At 55.4% G+C, this 19,661-nt stretch overlaps 7 protein-coding genes across 7 annotated transcripts; 4 read left to right on the forward strand and 3 right to left on the reverse strand.

Annotated features, from left to right (window-relative positions):
• Positions 1 to 1,198: 1,198 nt before the first annotated feature.
• C8Q71DRAFT_862998 (uncharacterized protein) lies at positions 1,199 to 1,674 on the forward strand (the record flags this gene model as incomplete). The annotated part of the gene is made up of 3 exons (XM_047928106.1): positions 1,199 to 1,360; positions 1,431 to 1,577; positions 1,627 to 1,674. The coding sequence occupies 3 exons, from the start codon at positions 1,199 to 1,201 to the stop codon at positions 1,672 to 1,674; spliced, it is 357 nt and encodes a 118-aa protein (XP_047773278.1).
• Positions 1,675 to 2,097: 423 nt separating this feature from the next.
• Positions 2,098 to 3,398, reverse strand: C8Q71DRAFT_818287 (uncharacterized protein). The gene is made up of 3 exons (XM_047926143.1): positions 3,002 to 3,398; positions 2,585 to 2,954; positions 2,098 to 2,521 (listed from the first exon to the last, which is right to left on the reverse strand). Exons 1-3 carry the CDS (start codon positions 3,280 to 3,282, stop codon positions 2,132 to 2,134), a joined length of 1,041 nt encoding a protein of 346 aa, XP_047773279.1. The 5' UTR covers positions 3,283 to 3,398; the 3' UTR covers positions 2,098 to 2,131.
• A 95-nt stretch (positions 3,399 to 3,493) lies between these two features.
• On the forward strand, positions 3,494 to 5,237 carry C8Q71DRAFT_394690 (uncharacterized protein). The gene is made up of 3 exons (XM_047918288.1): positions 3,494 to 3,730; positions 3,783 to 4,657; positions 4,712 to 5,237. The coding sequence occupies exons 1-3, from the start codon at positions 3,711 to 3,713 to the stop codon at positions 5,155 to 5,157; spliced, it is 1,341 nt and encodes a 446-aa protein (XP_047773280.1). The 5' UTR covers positions 3,494 to 3,710; the 3' UTR covers positions 5,158 to 5,237.
• A 1,388-nt stretch (positions 5,238 to 6,625) lies between these two features.
• C8Q71DRAFT_717723 (Mss4-like protein) lies at positions 6,626 to 7,414 on the reverse strand (the record flags this gene model as incomplete). Its single annotated transcript, XM_047921185.1, has 4 exons — positions 6,626 to 6,733; positions 6,785 to 6,834; positions 6,939 to 7,181; positions 7,255 to 7,414. 4 exons carry the CDS (start codon positions 7,412 to 7,414, stop codon positions 6,626 to 6,628), a joined length of 561 nt encoding a protein of 186 aa, XP_047773281.1.
• A 1,027-nt stretch (positions 7,415 to 8,441) lies between these two features.
• Positions 8,442 to 10,056, reverse strand: C8Q71DRAFT_394704 (uncharacterized protein). Its single transcript, XM_047918289.1, has 4 exons — positions 10,008 to 10,056; positions 9,568 to 9,944; positions 9,270 to 9,506; positions 8,442 to 9,196 (listed from the first exon to the last, which is right to left on the reverse strand). The coding sequence occupies exons 2-4, from the start codon at positions 9,718 to 9,720 to the stop codon at positions 8,858 to 8,860; spliced, it is 729 nt and encodes a 242-aa protein (XP_047773282.1). The 5' UTR covers positions 9,721 to 9,944; positions 10,008 to 10,056; the 3' UTR covers positions 8,442 to 8,857.
• A 354-nt stretch (positions 10,057 to 10,410) lies between these two features.
• Positions 10,411 to 11,890, forward strand: C8Q71DRAFT_789203 (uncharacterized protein). The gene is given in 9 exon segments (XM_047925250.1): positions 10,411 to 10,438; positions 10,452 to 10,453; positions 10,496 to 10,525; positions 10,538 to 10,581; positions 10,646 to 10,690; positions 10,793 to 11,212; positions 11,270 to 11,353; positions 11,404 to 11,473; positions 11,530 to 11,890. The coding sequence occupies 6 exon segments, from the start codon at positions 10,542 to 10,544 to the stop codon at positions 11,690 to 11,692; spliced, it is 822 nt and encodes a 273-aa protein (XP_047773283.1). The 5' UTR covers positions 10,411 to 10,438; positions 10,452 to 10,453; positions 10,496 to 10,525; positions 10,538 to 10,541; the 3' UTR covers positions 11,693 to 11,890.
• Positions 11,891 to 17,986: 6,096 nt separating this feature from the next.
• On the forward strand, positions 17,987 to 18,520 carry C8Q71DRAFT_688313 (uncharacterized protein; the record flags this gene model as incomplete). Its single annotated transcript, XM_047919831.1, has 1 exon — positions 17,987 to 18,520. A coding segment is annotated over one exon (534 nt), but the record flags the coding sequence as incomplete, so codon positions are not given.
• Positions 18,521 to 19,661: the final 1,141 nt, after the last annotated feature.

Below are 19,661 nucleotides of genomic sequence, written 5' to 3' on the forward strand. Positions count from 1 at the left end.
GATGTATACACCGTATTGTCAAGCCCAGGTAGGGTTTTGACGATGTCGGCGGTGCCACAGAAAGCTGACACTGTAGTACAGGGACGAGAAGCTATGCGCCGTATGGACGTCGTGGAGTGGGAACGATTGTGAACTGCTCACTGACGGGAACAAGAGCAGTAACCGTTGAATTTGTACAATTGTGTTCATGCTGTGCACTACGTTGAGATGATGATTGTGTCCGTTTTTCCAGGTTGCTCATCATTGACGATATTTGGTTCAGCCGAGTCTGGCTGTAGCATCAGGTGAGTTTATGTGATATGCCGCGAACAAATGTGAATGTTGTCAGAGCCCAGACCTGCCGAAACATGACGTACACTGACACAAATATCCGCTCAATTCTATCGACGCGTCCGTCAGCGAAATCATCAGGTACAGCGAAACACTCGGATAGGTGAGTTGACTTAGGCCCGCCGTTCTGCCATACATTCGGTAAGTTGTCTCTGCTGCTTCAGTGTTGATATCGACGAGCGTTACTGGTGGGAGGTATGTACAAGGCTTCATATCATGGCCTGCGTGACTGACTGTGATGAGCGGTAGCCGTTAGGAAATACGGAGTCCTCGTCTATCATGCCCTGTTCCGTGACATTTCTGAGGCGCGAACATATTTGACTAGGACCGCTCGTCGGTAATGGACCGCGTACCCTCAGGCTAGACTTACGGGATTGACACGCCTCAAGCTCAAACATGCATGACGCGTTCTCGAATGAGCCGCCAGAATACGCAGTCCTTCCACTGGCAGGAAATGAGGACCATAGGTATGCGTCAAATCGTCAAACTTGTGCCTAGTTCTCCATCAAGTCTGTCCTGTGGAATATTCAAGGAACGCTTCCGGCTAGGTACGCCGTCGCTTACCTCAATGTAGGACTGTGGCGTAAAGGCCGTCTCCCGGTAAGGGTCACATTCCTCCACACGTTCATGACGAATTCCGACCAGACTACATCCTCTCGTAACGCAGGAACTGTGCCTGGCGCGCAAGCGTCGGACTCGACAAGTGGGGCGAGTCCGGTAGGCTGGGAAAGCTGCGGTGAACGATCAATGGTCTCAAGGAATCCCCCTCACGGACGTTCGACACAGGTGCCCAGTTCTCCTCGTCGGGAACTTAACGAACTACTACACTCGACTCGCATCAGCAAACCTCGCTTCCGGTCTGTACATCATGCTTGCTTTTCCTCGCATCGTCACCATCGCCTTCATCACCGTCGTCGCGTTCGCGAATCCCTGGGAGCAGCCCACAACCACGACCACCGAATCCACTGCGGCCTCGACCATCGGCCAGTGCAATGGAGCCGGCGATCCGCAATGCTGCCGGACGACCACGGTCCACCACCATGAGCTCTCTCATAGCTTGCAGGAACCTGGGAACTAACAATACGTCTGGTTCTATATAGGCGGGCTCGGCTACCGGTCCCAGAGCTCGCGCACTCACCGGTGTCGTTGTCGACGATCTCGAGGAAGTCAACAAGATCGGCTGCAGCCCGCTGACCATCAGACAATCCTGTAGCTACGAAACTGTCGGCCGCGATGACAAAGGCTTCGTAAGTCACTCTTAATGCCCTGCGCAGTGGAGATTGACCGTTCCAGTAGGACCAAGGCGGTATCATTCATATTGGTTGTGTCCCAGTCACTCTCTGATTGGTACTAGACCTTGTTGCCACGGACTTTGATGACTGGATAACTGTGTATGCGGGAAGATGGGATATTCGGCGCTCTCTTTCTGTGTCTCGCGAGTGCGGCCGTCCGAATCAGTTGCATGAGAGGCAATGAGATTCCATTGCCGTCGTCTTGACGCGCAAGAAGTAGGTTACGGGTATGATAACCAGAGGTGCCGTGGTGCGTGCCTTTGTAGTTGCGAACCTACTTTCCGGCTGCCAGTCCCACAGAGGGCGAGGAGGGCGATGCATATGCGCGAGCGAATAAAACTACAGCATGCACCGAAGCGTACTGGCTGGTTTATCAATGTCCATGTATTCTATTTTACGTGCTAGACAAATAGATAGAGGGGTGTGAGATCATCTGCCTGATCTATACGACACGACTATCGGTGCTTGCCTATGATACCCAAAAAGGGGACTCCAAGGCGGTGTCGACCTTAATTTTCATCGCCGCTCCCCAAACTGTCCCATCCACTGTCATCGTCCGAGTCATGGTCCAATTCCATCCAGTACCGTTCTTGGAGACGCGTCAAGTCGTCCACATAGTCGCTTTCAGTATCTTCCTCTGAAGATTCCTCCTCCTCGACGGGCGCAAATGTCCAAATTACTTTGCGCAGGGAGGGCGGACGCGGTTCCTCCTTGTTTTGGGCCTCCCAGTCGGCCACGAACGCCTCGTCGGTGAGGTGCAGCGAAGTGCACTCGCCACACTCGCCGCGCCATGGCGTCTTGAGGTCCTGCAACCCAACGGACCCGTACAGAGTGTACGCAGCACTCAAGCGCACCGTGCGCAGATGTAATAAAGGTGCCAGGTAGCGGTTGTACAGTTTCTGCGGGATAAACAAGGTGAGCGGCGATGTCGGCGTGGAACGAACAGAGGCGGATGCACGCACAGGGAGGCCGTCACCATTGGTATAAGTGATGGTGACTGGATCGTCCCTGAGACGCAATACATTGCACGTATTGCAAAGGCTGCACCACGCGCGTTCTTGATGCATCTCTAGGACACGTAGATTTGGCAGAAGTGTCGCTGTAGGAACGAGCTGCTGCGGACTCGGCCACGCATGGTACCGCAGCTCTAGCTCGACCACAGTGGGCGGGAGCTCCTCGAACATCTCCAGGAGGATGATGGAGTGATTAGAGGGAAACGCGGCGATTCGCAACTTGCGTAAACGGACGAACGCCATGAGACTCCGCTTAAAAGAGAAGTGCCCGAGCGACAACCCTTCCGAAAAACTAGTTGGATTGATCCAGTGCACTACCCTACGCAAATGAGCTGCGTGTCCTGCATATTATGATGTGGCCCGTACCTTGTCCATTGCGACACTCCTGGTATGGTTGACAAACCCGTCAGATGTACTTTAGGTCTACGCACTACAAAGGTTTGAAACCACGCCTCCAAAGTGATATCACGAAAGACCCTCGACACCAGGCTAAGCGAAGAGACGGAATCCCAATACGCCTTTGGTTTAACGTCGAACCACTGATTGCGCGAAGAAGGCGAGGGGTGGACCAGGTCGGTTGGCTTCTCGGGCGTAGCATCGTCGACATAACGGAAGATGATCTCACGGATGAGCTCTACAGGCAGCATGGCCAGCGTCGGAGACACTTCCAGTGATGGAGACTTTGAGGGGTTTGTGAGGGGTGCACGAATGTCGATGTTACGATGAAATGATAGTCATTGAAAGAGAAGTTCTTACCACTATCTGTCTACTGTCAGGGATGTAAGCGTGGGAACGAGACGTCACCGCAGGCAAACCAGGTTTTTCAGGCTCCGAAAATGCTACATACTAGTAGCTATTACTAGATCCGCCCATTCCCTTCTATCCCCCGACTGCTGCCGCTTTCTGGCGCAAGTGACCGGCAACGAAGACCTCTGGTCTCACTGGATCAGCCGTCGGTAGGGCTCCTCCACGTCCGTGGGCTCCTCCTTACGCGGCGAACTGAGGCTCGTTGTGCTTGCCACGTCTTCGGACGAAGTCGCACTGACGGATCGAGTGTATCATCAACTGTACCGAAATGAAAGAAGATGCCCTGACGTGAGTGTCAAGTTGAGGCGGTGCATGAGACATGCTGATACGGGACATGTAGTGGGATGACTGCTGCCGGAGGATCACCTCAGGATGCTCCAGCTCCGCGGTTGCCCACCGAGATCTGCGGACGCATCATCGACCATGTAGCTGCGGGCCTGGATATCGCCTATCTACTGGATGGGAATCCACACCTATTAGCTCTTCGATCGTGCGCACTGGTATGCAGGGACTGGTACTATCACACGTGGTACCATCTCCGTCAGCGCGTTCACCTCCGTGACCGGGACAACGTCCGTTCACTTTCCAGGACGCTCCGCGACAGACCACGCCTCCGCGATGTCGTCCAACAGGTCATTATCTCGGGTCGTGCATCTAGGCAGCAATCAATGGTTCAGCACCTCGGATTGTTTACCGCTATGCTTGCCGGGAAGCTCCTGGCGTTGCAAACAATCACCATCAAAGATGCAGAATGGACCGTTGGCTCGATGAGGATGGAAGGCTTTGGATATCTCGCCACATTCAACCTCGTCCGCCACTTAGAGATCATCAACGTCACTGTGCCGAGCATCGCCCACCTGGCCCACCTCATCTCAGCACTCCCTGGACTGAGCTTTCTACGGCTCCTTGTTGTTAACTGCTCACTGCAGAAACACCCAGCCTCTCTTGTTTCTCTCCCGCTGAACTCTGCAAATTTGGACAGTATTGACGTGCGATGGGTTGCACCCGCGATTGAGGAGTTCCTCGTACGAATCATCCAGGAGGCCTCCCGAGTGCGCTGTCTCGAATTCGGGGTGGCCAGCGAGGTGAACATAGTCTCGATGGGCAGCAGAAGCCAGACTTTGCTGGATGCAGGTGCCGCTTCGGTAGAAGACCTCCAACTCTGGATCAGTCCTAACCTTTCCGCGAGTGGCAGTACTGTTGACGCCGCTGTAGGCGAGTCATACATGTTTACTCTTGGGTTGCCTGATTGATCATGAACGTCAGTAGAACGACACTATAACCTGTCGCGCCATGAAAGCCTGTGGCGATTGGAAATCAACCTGTATCACCCCTTCGGCTTGTCCTGGATTTCTCATATCATCTCTCGGATCACTTCGAAGCATCTCATGGCCATGTCTGTCATGTTTTGCATTCGTGCAGATCACGCAGCTGACGACGTGGATCGGGTACTGACAATGATGGAGGAAGACAATATCTTGGTGCAATTGGACGACACGCTGCAGACAGAGTGCTTTGCCAACATCGCACCGGGTGGCGTATGCCTAGGCTTTGATCACGATGGCTGGCTCTCGTATCAGAAGCTGTTTGGTGAAGGAACATCATTCCGGGAGCGGTGTAATCAGTGGGACGAGCTCATGATACGGAAGCTGGTGGGGTGCAATGGACGGGGAATATTGACGTACGTAGTACAAGGTTTGTACGAAAGCAGATAAGCTGAGTCCCCCCTTAGCACTGCACATGGTGCAGAAGAGCGCTCCGACTGGCAGCGTGCCATGCACAGAATTCAGACAAAGATACGATCTCCGAAGACCAAGACTGCAGGAGGCGCGCAGCAACTCGGAGAGGATCAGCCTGAACACACGACGGACACGTCAGGATGACTGTCTTGGTCGTTTACCGTCGCCGGTATCAATGTATGGAGTCCTGTGAGTGCAAACGAGCAATTATACATACTGCTGTTCACCACGTATTTGCTCCGAGCATCAGGAGAAACACACTTATAAAAGGACTGCACAATGGATGACAGCCTACGTACGAGACGTACAGCGGTACACGGCTGGCGGGCGTCGTAACTCGTCTACCCGACACCACGAAGGACGGGCTGATCCCGCAGCTCCCGATGGAGGTAAATCTTGACAAGCCCACGTAATTCATCGTATGAGCCCCAACTACACTTGTATCATACAGTACTCCACATCTGCCAGATCGCTTGACACAATCTCTCAATATCAAGATATTCGCACTAACTACTACCACTCCTCGTTCGGCCAGCACTATGCCACACGTCGCTTCCTGAACAACACCTGAGCGTCCTGCGCAGGGTAGCATACACAAGGGATTGCTTCGCTTCGCTCCGCGTGGCCGGTATGGCTGGCTTGAAGCTGGCTCAGAGGTTGCTTGAACGAGTATGAGAAAACCGTAGGTGACGGAGGTTACGATAGTCGGTGTTTGCGCACACGTAGGGGCGACAATCTAAACAGCTGCCCGGGCCCCTAATGCGGAGCTCGAGGAGGAGTACTAGGTTCCTAGCAAGCAGCTAAAGCAAATCATGAGGCTGACCGTGATGAACCTATCCTTGAAAGGGAAGGTCATCAGATGAGTCAAATGTCGAACATAAAGGGAAAGGCGAAGACGGCGGATGTGCATGTGGGAGATGCCAAACAGACGTCAACGAATTCACCGGATATGCGTATAATAGTAGTAATACGCGAACCACTCATTCTCCGGCCTCTTGCCCTCTTCCCGGAACTTCACGTCATACCGCATCACGACGCACGCAAGCATAATCTTCAGCTCGTCCGCTGCGAGGAAACGTCCCGGGCTGCGCACTCTGCGGCGCGAGTGCTCCGCTTGCGCTGATCATACGGTGTTCCTCGCAGGCGTTCTCGAAGTCTTTGCAAGACAATGTCGGCGTGCCACGGACGGCCTCGCAGTTGCTGATCGTTGTGTAGTTTATGCCCGGGAGGCTCGGGTATCTCCCCGAACCCATGACGTCGGGTAAGCGTCGCCGACAAAATGGAGGGCATATCACCTAGCATACCTCCAGTCAGAAGCTGAGTTGGGCGTGAGGATGGGGCTACGTTTACAGCGACGCATGTGCCTAACCAACCAGCGGGAACTGTCGGTTTGCATGTCGACCTCGTGGGTAGTTGGTATGGGATCCAGACTTACCGCTAGCTTCTATTCATCCAATCTATCACTGCTGTGCTCATATCCTGACCATTTCCCGAGTCCATCGTTGATTGCGAGCAGATGCGTGCCATAGAATATATGCGCAGTGGGCTGAACCTAGTAGCGATCCACATCAGTTATCCCGGCCGTTGTGTATGCTGTATATACCTTGTCCCAATGGTAGATTTGCCCCGCAGGCAAACGCGCAAGGTGAACACCTAGGACAAGTGCGCCGATCAGCCAAAGTACCTCGCGAGAAGACAAGCTGGGACTCGGAGCATTCAAGTTCGAGGCACGACGTCAGACGGAATCAACAACTCACCCCACACAGATGTTGTACCCGTCCGACTGTTGATTGATGCAACGCACGTCCCGCATGTAGAACATCGCAGGCGAGTCTTGTGCGGCTTGACCGCGGTGCTGTATGCACGAAGTGCGCCCGGCGGAGACTTGATGTCTATGGCAGAGGCGGCGAGTTCGGATGGCTGAGCGGCCGTTCCCGATGACGGTATGCTGAGAGAGACGGCAGTAGAGGGCAGGTGGATCGTATGGATAAACGGGCAGCCTGGACCAAGACATCAGTATATGCCTCGGACGTGTCCAGCAAAGGGCAACGCAGAGCAACGCGCTCGAGCAACACTCACCGGTGAGCCTCTGGCACTGCGTACAGTGACAGTACGCCGTTCGGACGACGTGATGCGCAGAGAACGCGTAGGTTACTTTCCCGCAAAAGCAACCTCCCCGCAGCTGCTCTCCGTCCAACTCGTCTAGATCCACCTCATTTGCACGGTCGTCCATCTCATCCATGTCTCCGCCGCGCACAGCCCACGAGCCGGGCGAGCCCGCCTCCTCTGTTGCACCTTCGCGGTACTTCCTCAGACCGTCCCTGACGTCCAGCATCCGCGCTCCGTAGTAGCAATGCAAAACTGGGCTTATCTTCTCCCACTGCGCTATCCTCCCCGCGCTCTCTTCACCGGCGACCGGTATCCGCGCCAAGGTTCCGCCCCACACAGCGGTACGCCCCTGCCTCTCGTTGACAGACCCTACTCCGACGCCGCAAATGTCGCATCTGTGTCGTATCTCGTGTGGATGTGATGCGGGCGCATACGTGTGCCGCGCGGAATCTGAGCTAGCAGAGAAAGTGACGGCGTCCAGAGGGAAGTGAAGGGTCGGTACAAATGGGCCGCCTGCAGCCTATGAGTATAACGTCTGTGGCACCCGTACCAGGAGCTACAGACCTGTGAGCCGCTGACATTTCGCACAGTGACAATAGCCTGTGAAGACTGGTTGGGACCTAGTGGTATAGGTTAGCGCGCCACAGTGGCAGCTACCGCTCAACGAGGCTTGCTGTTCGGTCTGCATGGTGTATAGCTGACAGACTTGGTTCTCCGGTCGCGTCGCAGAGGCAAGCAAGACTGCGTATCGCAAAATTCGAAGACGACGAGTCGGAGGACCGACGGACTCCTTAGGCCTTAGCGCTTAGCGCTGGAACGCGTCGCGCCGCGTACAAGTCACGCTGAGGAGGAGGAGGAATCCACGCCGGTCAAACACCGCTCGCTCAGTCTGGTAAGTGTTGTACTTACTGGCTGGTCCCGCCATCCCACTACCTACCACCTTCGAGTCTCCATAGTCCACTGCGAAATGTCACGTTGAGCTGCGGTCTTTGCCTTGTCCACGAGTCGATCTCCGCAACTGAATCCCGGGTGGCTACGTATTCGAAGGCTAATCTCACCCTGAAGTACTACCGCGCGCCGTGGGCCAGCGTTCCGGGCTACATGGTCTGCAGCGACATAACTTAGTCGTTCGCGGTTCGACACAAAGCCGGCGCAGGGAGGTCAACGTGTCAACGTAGGGGCGTACAACTGTTGCATACATATGGTGCTCCCGGCGACCGACGTCAGCACAGCTTGAAAGTGCTCACGAAGAGCAAGGTGAGGAAAAAATTAGGCATCGATCCGACAGCGCAAGAATAGTCTGAATCGAGTTTCGCGAGAGCAGCTGGTGCCTCGCGAGCCGCGAAGTGAACTGAGGGGCAGACACCGCCACACGCACTGAAACCATAGACCACTCCCGTCGTTGCAATATGCCAGGATCCCCCGCCACATATGCGCCCCAGCCGAAGCCGAGCGCTGCAACGACGAGACGGAGTCGGCGCGTACGAACGCAGTGTCCGCCCTGTCCCCGCGACGTCTTCCAAAGCCACATCCCATGGTCCCTCCACCTTCACGCGACCAAGCCATATCAGAACCAAGACGGACCTCGCCCACAGGCGGACACGCCGAGACCAGCTGAATTGTCTCGGTGGGCCGTGCTACGGCTTCTCCGGGATAAGGAATGCAGCTGTGTTTCTGGTACGCCGCGCCCGCCTGTGAGGCTGGGACCCTGCTGGGGCCGATCGAGGGGGCGCTCAGACCTTAGCCCGCTCACGAAGGAGAACGCGGGAGGCGTCCTGTGCGGCGTGAGCCTCGCGGCCTTTGCGCTGTCGGGGGGAGGACGGGCCCCTGTCGTGGGCGAACAGGAGGAACCGCCTCGAAGGTGCGGAGGAGCTTGCGGACGTCCTATATACGGTGGAGTGTGTATCTCAGATTCAGGGGTCAGCATCGTACGCACGTTTTGGATCTCTTTTAAGACAGACTAGTGGACTGATACATACTATCACAAATGCTACGATGTCCTCGCTGGCGCTGATTGCATGAATCCGGTCGCCGCCGGTAATAACAGAAGCTAGAGCCAGGGTCCGGTGTGCTGCCAAGAGAGTGGGGTCGCGAGTTCCTGCAATCCTGGTGTAATGCCGTGATTTGTCACTTAAGACAACTTCATCTCCGTTAAATGCGATGTTCTCCGAGGAGCGGAGGGTGAACGGGCGGAGTATCCCTGCTGGGAGGTTTGTCTGGTGATGAATGTTCATATTTAAGCTAACAGAGTGCAATCTAGGATAGCGTGCAGCTCACCATGACGATACAGGGACTTGTGAATGGTGCACATCTTGTCGTGTGCTCGAGACAGCCATAGATCAGAGCATACCTGTATGCGATGGGAGCCATAAACACAATTCCAGGAAGAATCTGCGAAGCATTTTTCGAGATGTCTAAGCCGCTGGCCATTGTGATGGCGTCTCGTCGCTGCTGACAGACAAGTGGGAGCACGCATCCGCCTTTGGACGCGCACCAAAGCACATTTTTCCGCGCAGCATACTTGCAGCATACGTAGGCTGCTGCGAGCCGACACCGTGACAACCCGAGAGTGCTCGTGAAGAGCACGACAAAAGAGATACACCTCAATCCGACAACGCAGGAGTAGTCTGAATTAAGTTTCACGAGAACAGCGTCTCACGAGCCGCGAAGTGAGCTGACGAGCAGACCGCCCGCAACGTTATTCGAAGAACACTCACGATGGGCGGGATGGACACGTCCTCGAACATGCCAGAGCGCAATCTCCACAACTTCGCCGATAACTCCAGCGCACGGCAGCGCCTTCGCGACGAGGTTGTCGAAGCTTGTCTAGCTGGTGAGCTTTCAAATACGGCGCTCTGATGCGATCTCCATTGCTCGACGCCGTTGTGCACTGAACAGTTGGATTCCAGTCATCCCAAGCTCGCCAGCAGGCTACCTCTCCGGCTCAGAAAGGCTCCCATACTCCGTGGGATCCAAAGCTTGTATTGCGGCCTGCCGCAGGTCCGTTCGAATCACAGAGTGCCTAGATCCGCGGCCTTCCTTATCGTTGACCTTCACCAGAGGGCGCTCGCGTCAGTAAGATCCAACGAGAAGACGACGAGCTCAGACAACAGAGACGACGGCAACAACGACGAAGTCGGTGCCCAGCGAGTGAGTGTTGGCACTTACAAGTACACTGTACAGCTTATGATAGACGCCGACTACTATACAGATCCATCGGGAGCTTTGAATCTTGCACAAAGTTGTTAACAATGGACCTGCAGCTCAACGGCGTCCATGTCCTCGTAACAGGTCAGCATAACCAACGCATTTCCCAGTGATGTTTCAAAGGACCTCATCATAACAACCGGAACAGGTGCTAGCGGTGGTATAGGCCTGGTGACGGCACGCCTCTTCCTCAGTCAGTCCCATATTTTTACTGGTATAGTCTGCATAGCGGACTGACTCAATGTCTCGCTCGACCGCCTGCGCATGGCTATGCCACACATCTAATTTGGGATAGAATGCGGAGCAAATGTCACTACTCACTATAACTCCACATCGTCAACCCTCGAGCCTCTCCTCGCCGAATTCGGACCTTCCCGTGTGCAGTCGGCGCAAGCGAACCTCAGCAAGGAGGAAGACGTGCTGCGCATGTTCGATGCACTCAAGGGGTGCCCATTTGGTCCAGTGCAGGTGCTGATCGCGAACCATGGGTACTACCCGCCGGCAGATGTGCCTGTCGCGGAAATGTCCCTCGCGCAGTGGGAGTCGACCTTCGCGTCTAACATGACATCTACCTTCCTCGTCGTCAGAGAGTACCTCAAGCAACTGGCAGGGGCCACCACGGAGCAGAAGGAGAAGGCGTCCATCGTCATGATAGGCAGCACTGCGGGCAAATATGGCGAGATTGGCCATGCCGACTACTCCGCGACCAAAAGTGGTCTGTACTGTCGGTGAATTCTTTTAGCGGTGCGGATTACTGACTATGACGACACAGGAATGATGTACGGCTTCACCATGTCGCTGAAGAATGAGATCGTCAAAATCGCCCCACGCGGGCGAGTGAACTGCATCGCTCCGGGTGAGTAAAGGATCTACACCTCACCCGAGCAGCGTTCTTACGAACCCTAGGGTGGGTCAAGACCCCCATGGCCGAGCATGCCCTGAAGCAGCCTGATATCATCTACCACGCGCTGGCGACGTAAGCCGTCCTCGATTGTACTGCCGATAATCACGTATCTAACCGACTGTCCCTAGCACGCCGCTCAAGAAAGTCGCTACGCCAGAGGACGTCGCGTCTCAGGTTGTCTTCGTGGCGTCGACCGCAGTGTCCGGACACGTATCCGGCCAAGTCCTCATGGTGGAAGGCGGTATGGAGGGTAGGCTGCTGAACAAGCGCGAGGACATCACCGCCTACTAAGCTTCGATCTCCCGTCAATGAAAAGGCAGGCTCGAAGTAGCTGTTTGTATACGATCGCGCGTTATGTATTGGACGACGACTCGCCCGTAAGTGTTCTGTACCTCAATGAAACGTGTGCATGTCGGACGTGAACGACCCGGATGGACTCGATGTGACATTGACATCTCTGTTCTCGTCGTCCACTCAGAACTGCGCAGCCTGATACTGATATGGTCTGCTGGTACACAGACCGCCGTATCGGAACCATGTGTTCAGACGGGACTTCGTGATTATCGACGGTTCAGCCATCTCTTCGCGCGCCCGACAGCACGACTTGCACTGCTCCCAAGGACACCAGTCTTCCGTATCCGAGTTCTTATGGTCCTAGCTGTGTTCGCCGACGGCCGGATGTTACTGACCAGACGGCTCAACCATAGCTTTGCGTCACTGGGGCTGTCTTACCGTCCAGTCGTGGGCTGAGGCTCAGCACTCAGGAGCTTGTTCTCCGGTGCTTACTGTCACACGGGCTGCGGTGACCACCTGGAGCGATAGGAGAGAACTCCGAGTGAAGTTCGTGCATGTGTATGCGATGCTTCTACATGTTCCGATAAGCGCTACTCACTACATCAGGAAAGCGTCACGGCATCTAACTTGCCCTAACCTGTCTAACCCACCTAACTCGTGCCTAATTCATCTCACTTCCTAACGAGTTTCGGCCTGTGCAGCCGGCTTAATACCTTCAGTAGAGCAGCCATTCATGTGTATTACACTAATACAACACACTACGGTAACGGATCATTACAAACAGCACGGCGCGGTGAATACCATGCTATTGCACGATGTGAATCATGTTCCGGCTTCAAACATTTCTGACGAGAGATCTACATGTTCACGCGGGTCAGGACGGGCGACCGGTCGACCAGGCGGGCGGACAAGCGGGTGTGCCTAGTACATAGTCGGGCGGATGAACGGTCGGCTGGACCAGCGGGCAAACATGCCTATATGAACAAGCCAGAGACTGCAAACAGGCGGGTGAGTGAGCGAACAGGTGAGCATAGCAATTACGACCATTAGGTCGTCCCGGAGCGTGTTCGTGCAGAGCGCACTGCAAGCTACGCGTTCGTGACTCATTGGTGCAGAGGCAGGAAGAGGTGGGGACACCGGGCATGCAGCGACGCATGTCCGTTGCCTCGCCGCACGTTGGACAGCGCATGACCTTTAGGTCATTCCGGGGCATGTCCGCGCAATCCGCACGCGGCGAACGTTTTCGTTGGCCGATACACAGGGGGATAGCAAGATAGCTGCATCCGGCGAGGGCGTACCTTTGAGTGTTGAGCCCTTGTGCTCGTTCAACATGCTCTTCCCCCCCGTTCCTCTTCGTGGTCTCCTTGTATCTTCCTTGCCGCGCGTTCCTCGCGTTCTGGGTGTCTCCTCCTTGCCCCGCGCTCTTCATAACCGTCGCGGGGCCATGTTACTCGGCGGCGGGCTTGCACGCGCGTTGTGCAAGTTCTGGGCCGCGCGGCGGGATACGTGTTGAACTGCTGACGAGTACGACCGCGTGTTTTGGCTTTTGTCGACCTTGGAGTCACGGAGGACCTTCTCGACGGGGTTGACTCCGAGGGTAGCACTACGGAAGACGTCGTTGCACAGCCTCGGAGCGAGCACGGATGAGGTACAGATCCTGATGATGTGAGCGGTGAGTGTGCCCACGGCTGCGATGATTCGGAGGAAGCTACTTACATCTTTGTTGAGACTATGTTACTGATGTTACATGTAGGTTGAGATGCGGCGCAGTTGCGCGTTGCGCAAACCTGCGCAAGGCCGCCGCATGTCTGCCCTAAAGCGAATTGTAACTCCGCTTTGAGTCACACCGTGATGGTGCGTACGGCCTGCGTCGCTGGCACTTCTCCCTCACAACGGCGGGCGACCCATCCTCGACGCCATTGAGTCAGGCCTCAGCACTCATACTCAATGTCGGCAGCCCAGCGAGGTTGCGCAATGGATCGCTCCCATTGTCGCAGCCTCGCTTCTCGCGATCGCATCTCAGGTCCGGGCGCTCTGGCCACTTCAAGTTGCTCGAGTGGCTTGAGTGTCCAGTCACTTTTTCCTAGCTCCCACATCCCCTCGCACCCTGCATTACGACCTTGCCTGCTCGATCTCATTCATAGTCTTAACCGCTTCGTTGTAGACCGCGGCGCAAGCGATGTCAGCATGTTCCAGACGGCGGCGTACCTCGTGGAGCTTCTCGAAGGTGAACACAATCACGACGGAGGAGAGGGCCGAAGAACATCACAGCAATGTTGACTCTCGGTCTGTACCGCGGCCTGACCTTGTTCGGACAGTCTGAGCTATGGTACGAGTACCCGGGGACAGTCCGCGCGGTCAACACACCCCTGGGCATTGAGGACAAACCTACTCATGTACGTCACCTTGTCCTAGGTAGTCGCCATTAGCTGACATGATGACAGATGTACTGTGGTCTGTAGACTGCTGCTGGACACGTCGCGCAACTTCTCCGCGTCGGTGTCAGACGTTCTTCGCGCACTCGACGCACCGACGTCATTGTACGGCGCATATGGTGTACTCGCCAAGTAGTGAGTGTCCCACAACCATCTTGAGCTATCGTGGTTCTCACACAAAGCAGTGGGGCATCAATGTGATAGTAAAGACGACTGCGGACGTGCACCTTGACCTTGTCGTGTACGATCCGAGCCAAGTGCGTCCGTGGTCGAAGTATGCGAACGAGCCGCGTGCCGGCAAGCTTTGGCTCACCCATTCAACGAGTGCGACGCGGACGGTGGCGCTCTTCCTGGAGCTCGCAAACGTGCTCTCGAGGCTCCTTAGCACAGTAGTGACAAGTACCGTACTTTGTATTTGTAGACTGATTGAATGCAATACATTCTTAGCTGGTACCTGATTGCCTGAGTGATTGAATCGAGCTCCGGTACGTCTACTGGCCTCCTGGCCCCACAACTAACCGTCTAACAAGTCTCTAACTTCAGAAACGGATCTACTTAACCTAGACACTCGATCTAACTGGCCTAAGTGCCTAAATGCCTGAATTAGGCAAGTTAGACGCGAAAGTCACTTTCCTGATGTACGATATCTACCATCATCTCACCTGCTACCCTCTACTAGATCCGCCCATTCCCTTCTGTCCCCCGGCCGTTGCTGCTTTCTAGCGCAACGAAGGTTTATCGCGAACGTTACCGGTGCGACTTTGTACCACTGTGTGGTCGATGTTTCAGTAGTGCTAATCTACCTCCCAGAAACGTGCCGGTAGCCTCGCTAGACATCGGAGGTCACGATTGCCTCGCGCTGCTGACGAGCTGCCAGAAGGCTCGTGTCGTTGGCGTCAAATCACCGGGATTACAGTCGATCAGGTATGCTTGAACAACTTGCGTTTGAACGGACGTCGTCTCAGGCTCAGGATCAGCTGTGCGTAGGGCTCCTCCACGTCCGTCGACTCCTCCTTGCGCGGCGAACTCGTTGTCCTTGCAAGGTCTCCCGACAAAGTCGCACTGACGATTCGGGTGTATGATCAACTCCATCGAAATGAAAGAAGGTGCCTCGAAGTGAGTGTCGAATCCAGGCGGTGCACGAGAGATGCTGATACGAGACATCAGCAAAAGTGCAAGTTCCTTATTCCGTGCTTAAAGGCCTTACCAAGCACTTTAAGTGGATAAGGACTTCAAGGAACGGTGCTTAATCAAGAAGATCCATTCTCTTGATTAAGGTGCCAGCCCTTGACACCCTTAGTAAGGATGGTTTAAGCTGGGCTTTAAGCGCGAAAAGCAGCCCTAAGACATCGTGTAAGGGAAACAAGCTGGCACTCATGATATTCAAGCATTCATCAAGTATTATTGAGATTGGGATAGAGCATGCTACGGACAATGCGGAAACCAATCCTGGCGATGTAACAAATGTACTGTACGCAAATGAGATCCGACACGGCGATGCTACGAATGTACAGTACATGACTTATGACCCATGGGTGTATCTGACTCGACCCGTACCCATACCCGCCCGGGTACAGACCCGCCGTTGCGGGTACGGGTCACAGGCGGGTTGACACGGGTTGGCGGGTCCGCGGGCACGTCCGCGGGTCGGCACGCAGATGAGCGGGCAGGCAGAGGGAGTGGCGGAGGTCGGTGAGGAAGTGCAGTAACGCGGCGTGAATCGGCGGCGCTCAGATGGCAGCGAGGCTGACGGACGGCGGACCCATACTCGGCGGGCGGGGCCTGCTGAACCGCGCGGCCAACTCACCAACGGTGAGACAGAGCGCATGAAGGGTGTGCTGCTATTCATCGGCGGACTCCTGCGTGCCGCGTCGGTGTACCGTACATCGGGCTGCTGCTAGCGAACAGTGGGGGTAGCTCACCAAGCGCGAGCGCGGTTGACAGACGGCGGGCCAGGGCTCGCTCGCAGAGGGCTTGTGCTTAGCGTTTGCGTACTTGGCGCATTGGTGTGCAGGGGGTTCGTGCGCGGTCGCCGATGTTCCCGGACTCGTGAATGGCGGGCGGGGCTTGTGGAGAGTGAGAGTGGTGGGCTGCAGTCTGTCGGGCTCGCGAGGGGCCTCATGTATGCCTCATTCATGCTCAGTGTTTTCGGGCGCGACGGGCCAGTGCGCAGGATGACCGGGCTTGTAGATGATGGGGAGCGGCTTGTGGAAGGCGTGGGCCGGCTCGCAGACGGTGGGGCTGGCATCCTGTGGCCGACAACGTGGGCACTCACCTTGTTGGTGGCCATACTGCCACACCCTCGTACCCTCGCGCCCACGCTGCTCCTCTAGCCGTCCGTTAGCTCCAGCAACGATCTCCCCACGTTGCTGGAGCTTGTCGTGGCTGCGGTGTTTGAGCGTGCCGGCTGGCCGCTGGACGACGGGGATGTGTCTGTATCGCGTGTGCCCCTTGAGGCCGGCCAAAGAGGGATGTTCGAGAGGCAATGTGCCGTAGCAAGTATGCCCGGATTCAACAGACGAGGGGAGGCGACAGACTCGGAAGTCACCGTGGCACTGGTTCAACCTGTGTGAAGTTAATACCGAGTTCGGTGACGTGGCAAATCCTGCAAACATCACCAAACACTGGACGCATCGCCCGCCACGGCTGCGCGTCTGAACTTCGAACTTTGCACTTGCTTTCCCAAGCCACTCTTACACTGAAGTACTGACACCCACAATAGGCTCAACTCTCGGGATACTAGGCTAAGTATCAACTACTTCGGCAGGCTGACCGGAGATGGCGAGATCACAGCCCTGGAGTCCTGGACACGTAGCGCGAGCTCGTCTCGCGCCGTGCTATTGAACGAGCACTCTGCCAGTGCGCGGTGGCAAGAAGGTCAACTTTGTGCGAAGACACGACAGATCTACGCCCGGCGAGCTGGGCGTCGGACGCAATGCGATCCGCTGAGGTGTGCCATTTGGCGCAACAGGCAAGGACACGGTCGACATCCGGCGAGCGGGGCATGCGTAAGGGGGAGACTTGCGACGTGACGCGTGACGAGCTGAGAGCTCAGCGTTCGTGCACGCATCAGTCGTCGAGCCGCGACGGATGCCGAGTCGGACACTAACCCTCACTGGATGTAATGTATCGACGTCCCGCGAACGGCGCGGTGATGGTGTGCTGGAATGTCTCGCCAGGAAGGGGATGGGACGCGGGGTACGTACGTATATTTGCCATCAAATGTGTGAACATTAACCTGTCCAATCCATCCGCAGACTGTACACGCACGGGCAAACGACCAACGTATGTATACACCTCGCCCACGCCGCCGTCCTTCCCTGCCACGCAGAACAGCGCGCCCGCTGCGCCCTTGTTCCCGAAGCACGCAGGCCCACATCCGGTCCACTGCGTCTGCACGTCGCACACGCACCGGGTGAGACGATCGTCGCGGCGCATTTGTATGGTACATGTCACACGTATTCATGTATCATATGGTAGATAGTTGCACCGTGACTGTGCTCTGGCAGGCTATGTTCGTCTGCCACGCAGTACATATCAATGGATTCAGTACAGAATTTTACCGCTGCCCTTGATTCTACTTACATCCTTGTTCCGTTGAAGTTCCTTACAAACTCTTGGTAGCGCTTAGATAGAATCGCCTATTTTGTGGCTGGGAGGGCTCGCGTCGATCAAGCTTGTCAAGCGTCGTAAGGGGCTCAAGCAAATTGCTAAGACAGAACTTAAGAGAACGTAAGACACAAAGCGACGTAAGCGCCGTTTAAGTCGGCTAAGGAACTTGCACGTTTGCTGATGGACATGTACTAGTGGGACGACCGCCCCCGGAGGATCACCTCAGGATGCTCCAGCTCCGCGGTTGCCCACCGAGATCTGCGGACGCATCATCGACCATGTAGCTGCGGGCCTGGATATCGCCTATCGACTGGACAGTGGGAATCCACACCTATTAGCTCTTCGATCGTGCGCACTGGTATGCAGGGACTGGTACTATCACACGTGGTACCATCTCCGCCAGCGCGTTCACCTCCGTGACCGGGACGACGTCCGTACACTTTTCAGGACACTCCGCGACAGACCACGCCTCCGCAGTGTCGTCCAACAGGTCGTCATCTCGGGTCATGCATCTGGGCAGCGATCTATGGTTCAGCACCTTCAATCGTTTACCGCCATGCTTGCCGGGAAGCTCCCGGCGTTGCAAAGAATCGTCATTAAAGATGCACAATGGACCGTTGGCTCAATGTGGATGGAAGGTTTTGGATATCTCGCCACATTCAACCTCGTCCGCCACTTAGAGATCACTAATATCGTCGCGCCGAGCATCGCCCAGCTGGCCCACCTCATCTCAGCACTCCCTGGACTGACACATCTATGGTTGTCCGGTGTTGCCTGCTCACAGAAATACCCTGCCTCTCTTGTCTCTCCCCCGCTGAACTCTGCAAATCTCAGGCTGGAGAGTATCAACGTGCTATGGGTTGCACCCGCAGTTGACGCCTTCCTCGTACGAATCATCATCCAGGAGGCCTCCCGAGTGCGCTATCTCACATTCGGGGTCTATGGCGAAGTGAACATAGTCTCGATGGGCAGCAGAAGCCAGACTTTGCTGGATGCAAGTGCCGCTTCGGTAGAAGTCCTCAGATCCTTGATCGCTCCTAACCTTTCCGTGAGTGACAGTACTATTGACGCCACTGTAGGCAAGTCATGCATTTTTACTTTTGGGTTGCCCAGTGACTGATCATAAATGTCAGTAGAACGACACTACAACCTGTCACGCCATGAAAGGTTGCGGCAATTGGAAATCCTCCTGTACCACCCCTTCGTTGGTTGGTCCTGGATTCCTCATATCATCTCCCGGATCACTTCCAAGCATTTCACGGCCATGTCTGTTTTGTTTTACATTCGTTCAGATCACGCAGTTGGTGACGTGGATCGGGCACTGACAATGATGGAGCAAGACAATATCTTGGTACGATTGGACGACATGCTGCAGACAGAGTGCTTTGCCAACATCGCACCGGGTGGTGTATGCCTCGGCTTTGGTCAAGCTAGTTGGCTTTCGTATGGGACGCTATTCTGTACAGAATCAGCATTCCGGGAGCGGTGCAATCAGTGGGACGAGCTCATTATACGGAAGATGCTGGGGTGCAATAGACGGGGCATATTGACGTACGTAGTACATCAGTTTGTTTGAAAGTGGCAGAGATGAGTTGAGTCCCCCCTTAGCACTGCACATGACACAGAAGAACTACCCGACTGGCGACGTGCCATGCGCAGGATTCATACAGAGACACAACGTCGGAAGACCAAGACTGGAGGAGAGGCACAGCGAGGACCTGATCAACCTGAACATATGCCGGACACGTCAGGATAACTGTCACGGTCTTGGTCACCAAACGTCGCCGGTATCAATGTGTGGAGTCCTGTGAGTGCACGCGAGCTGCTGGCATACATACTGCTGTTCACCATGTTTCTGCAGCCTCGTCTCACGCGGCGCACGCCACGCTTTTTTTCCACTTAGCATTAGTAGAGACACA

The sequence above is a fragment of the Rhodofomes roseus genome, assembly GCF_022264815.1.
Source record: "Rhodofomes roseus strain CIRM-BRFM 1785 chromosome Unknown C8Q71scaffold_35, whole genome shotgun sequence".
Taxonomy (NCBI): Eukaryota; Fungi; Basidiomycota; class Agaricomycetes; order Polyporales; family Fomitopsidaceae; genus Rhodofomes; species Rhodofomes roseus.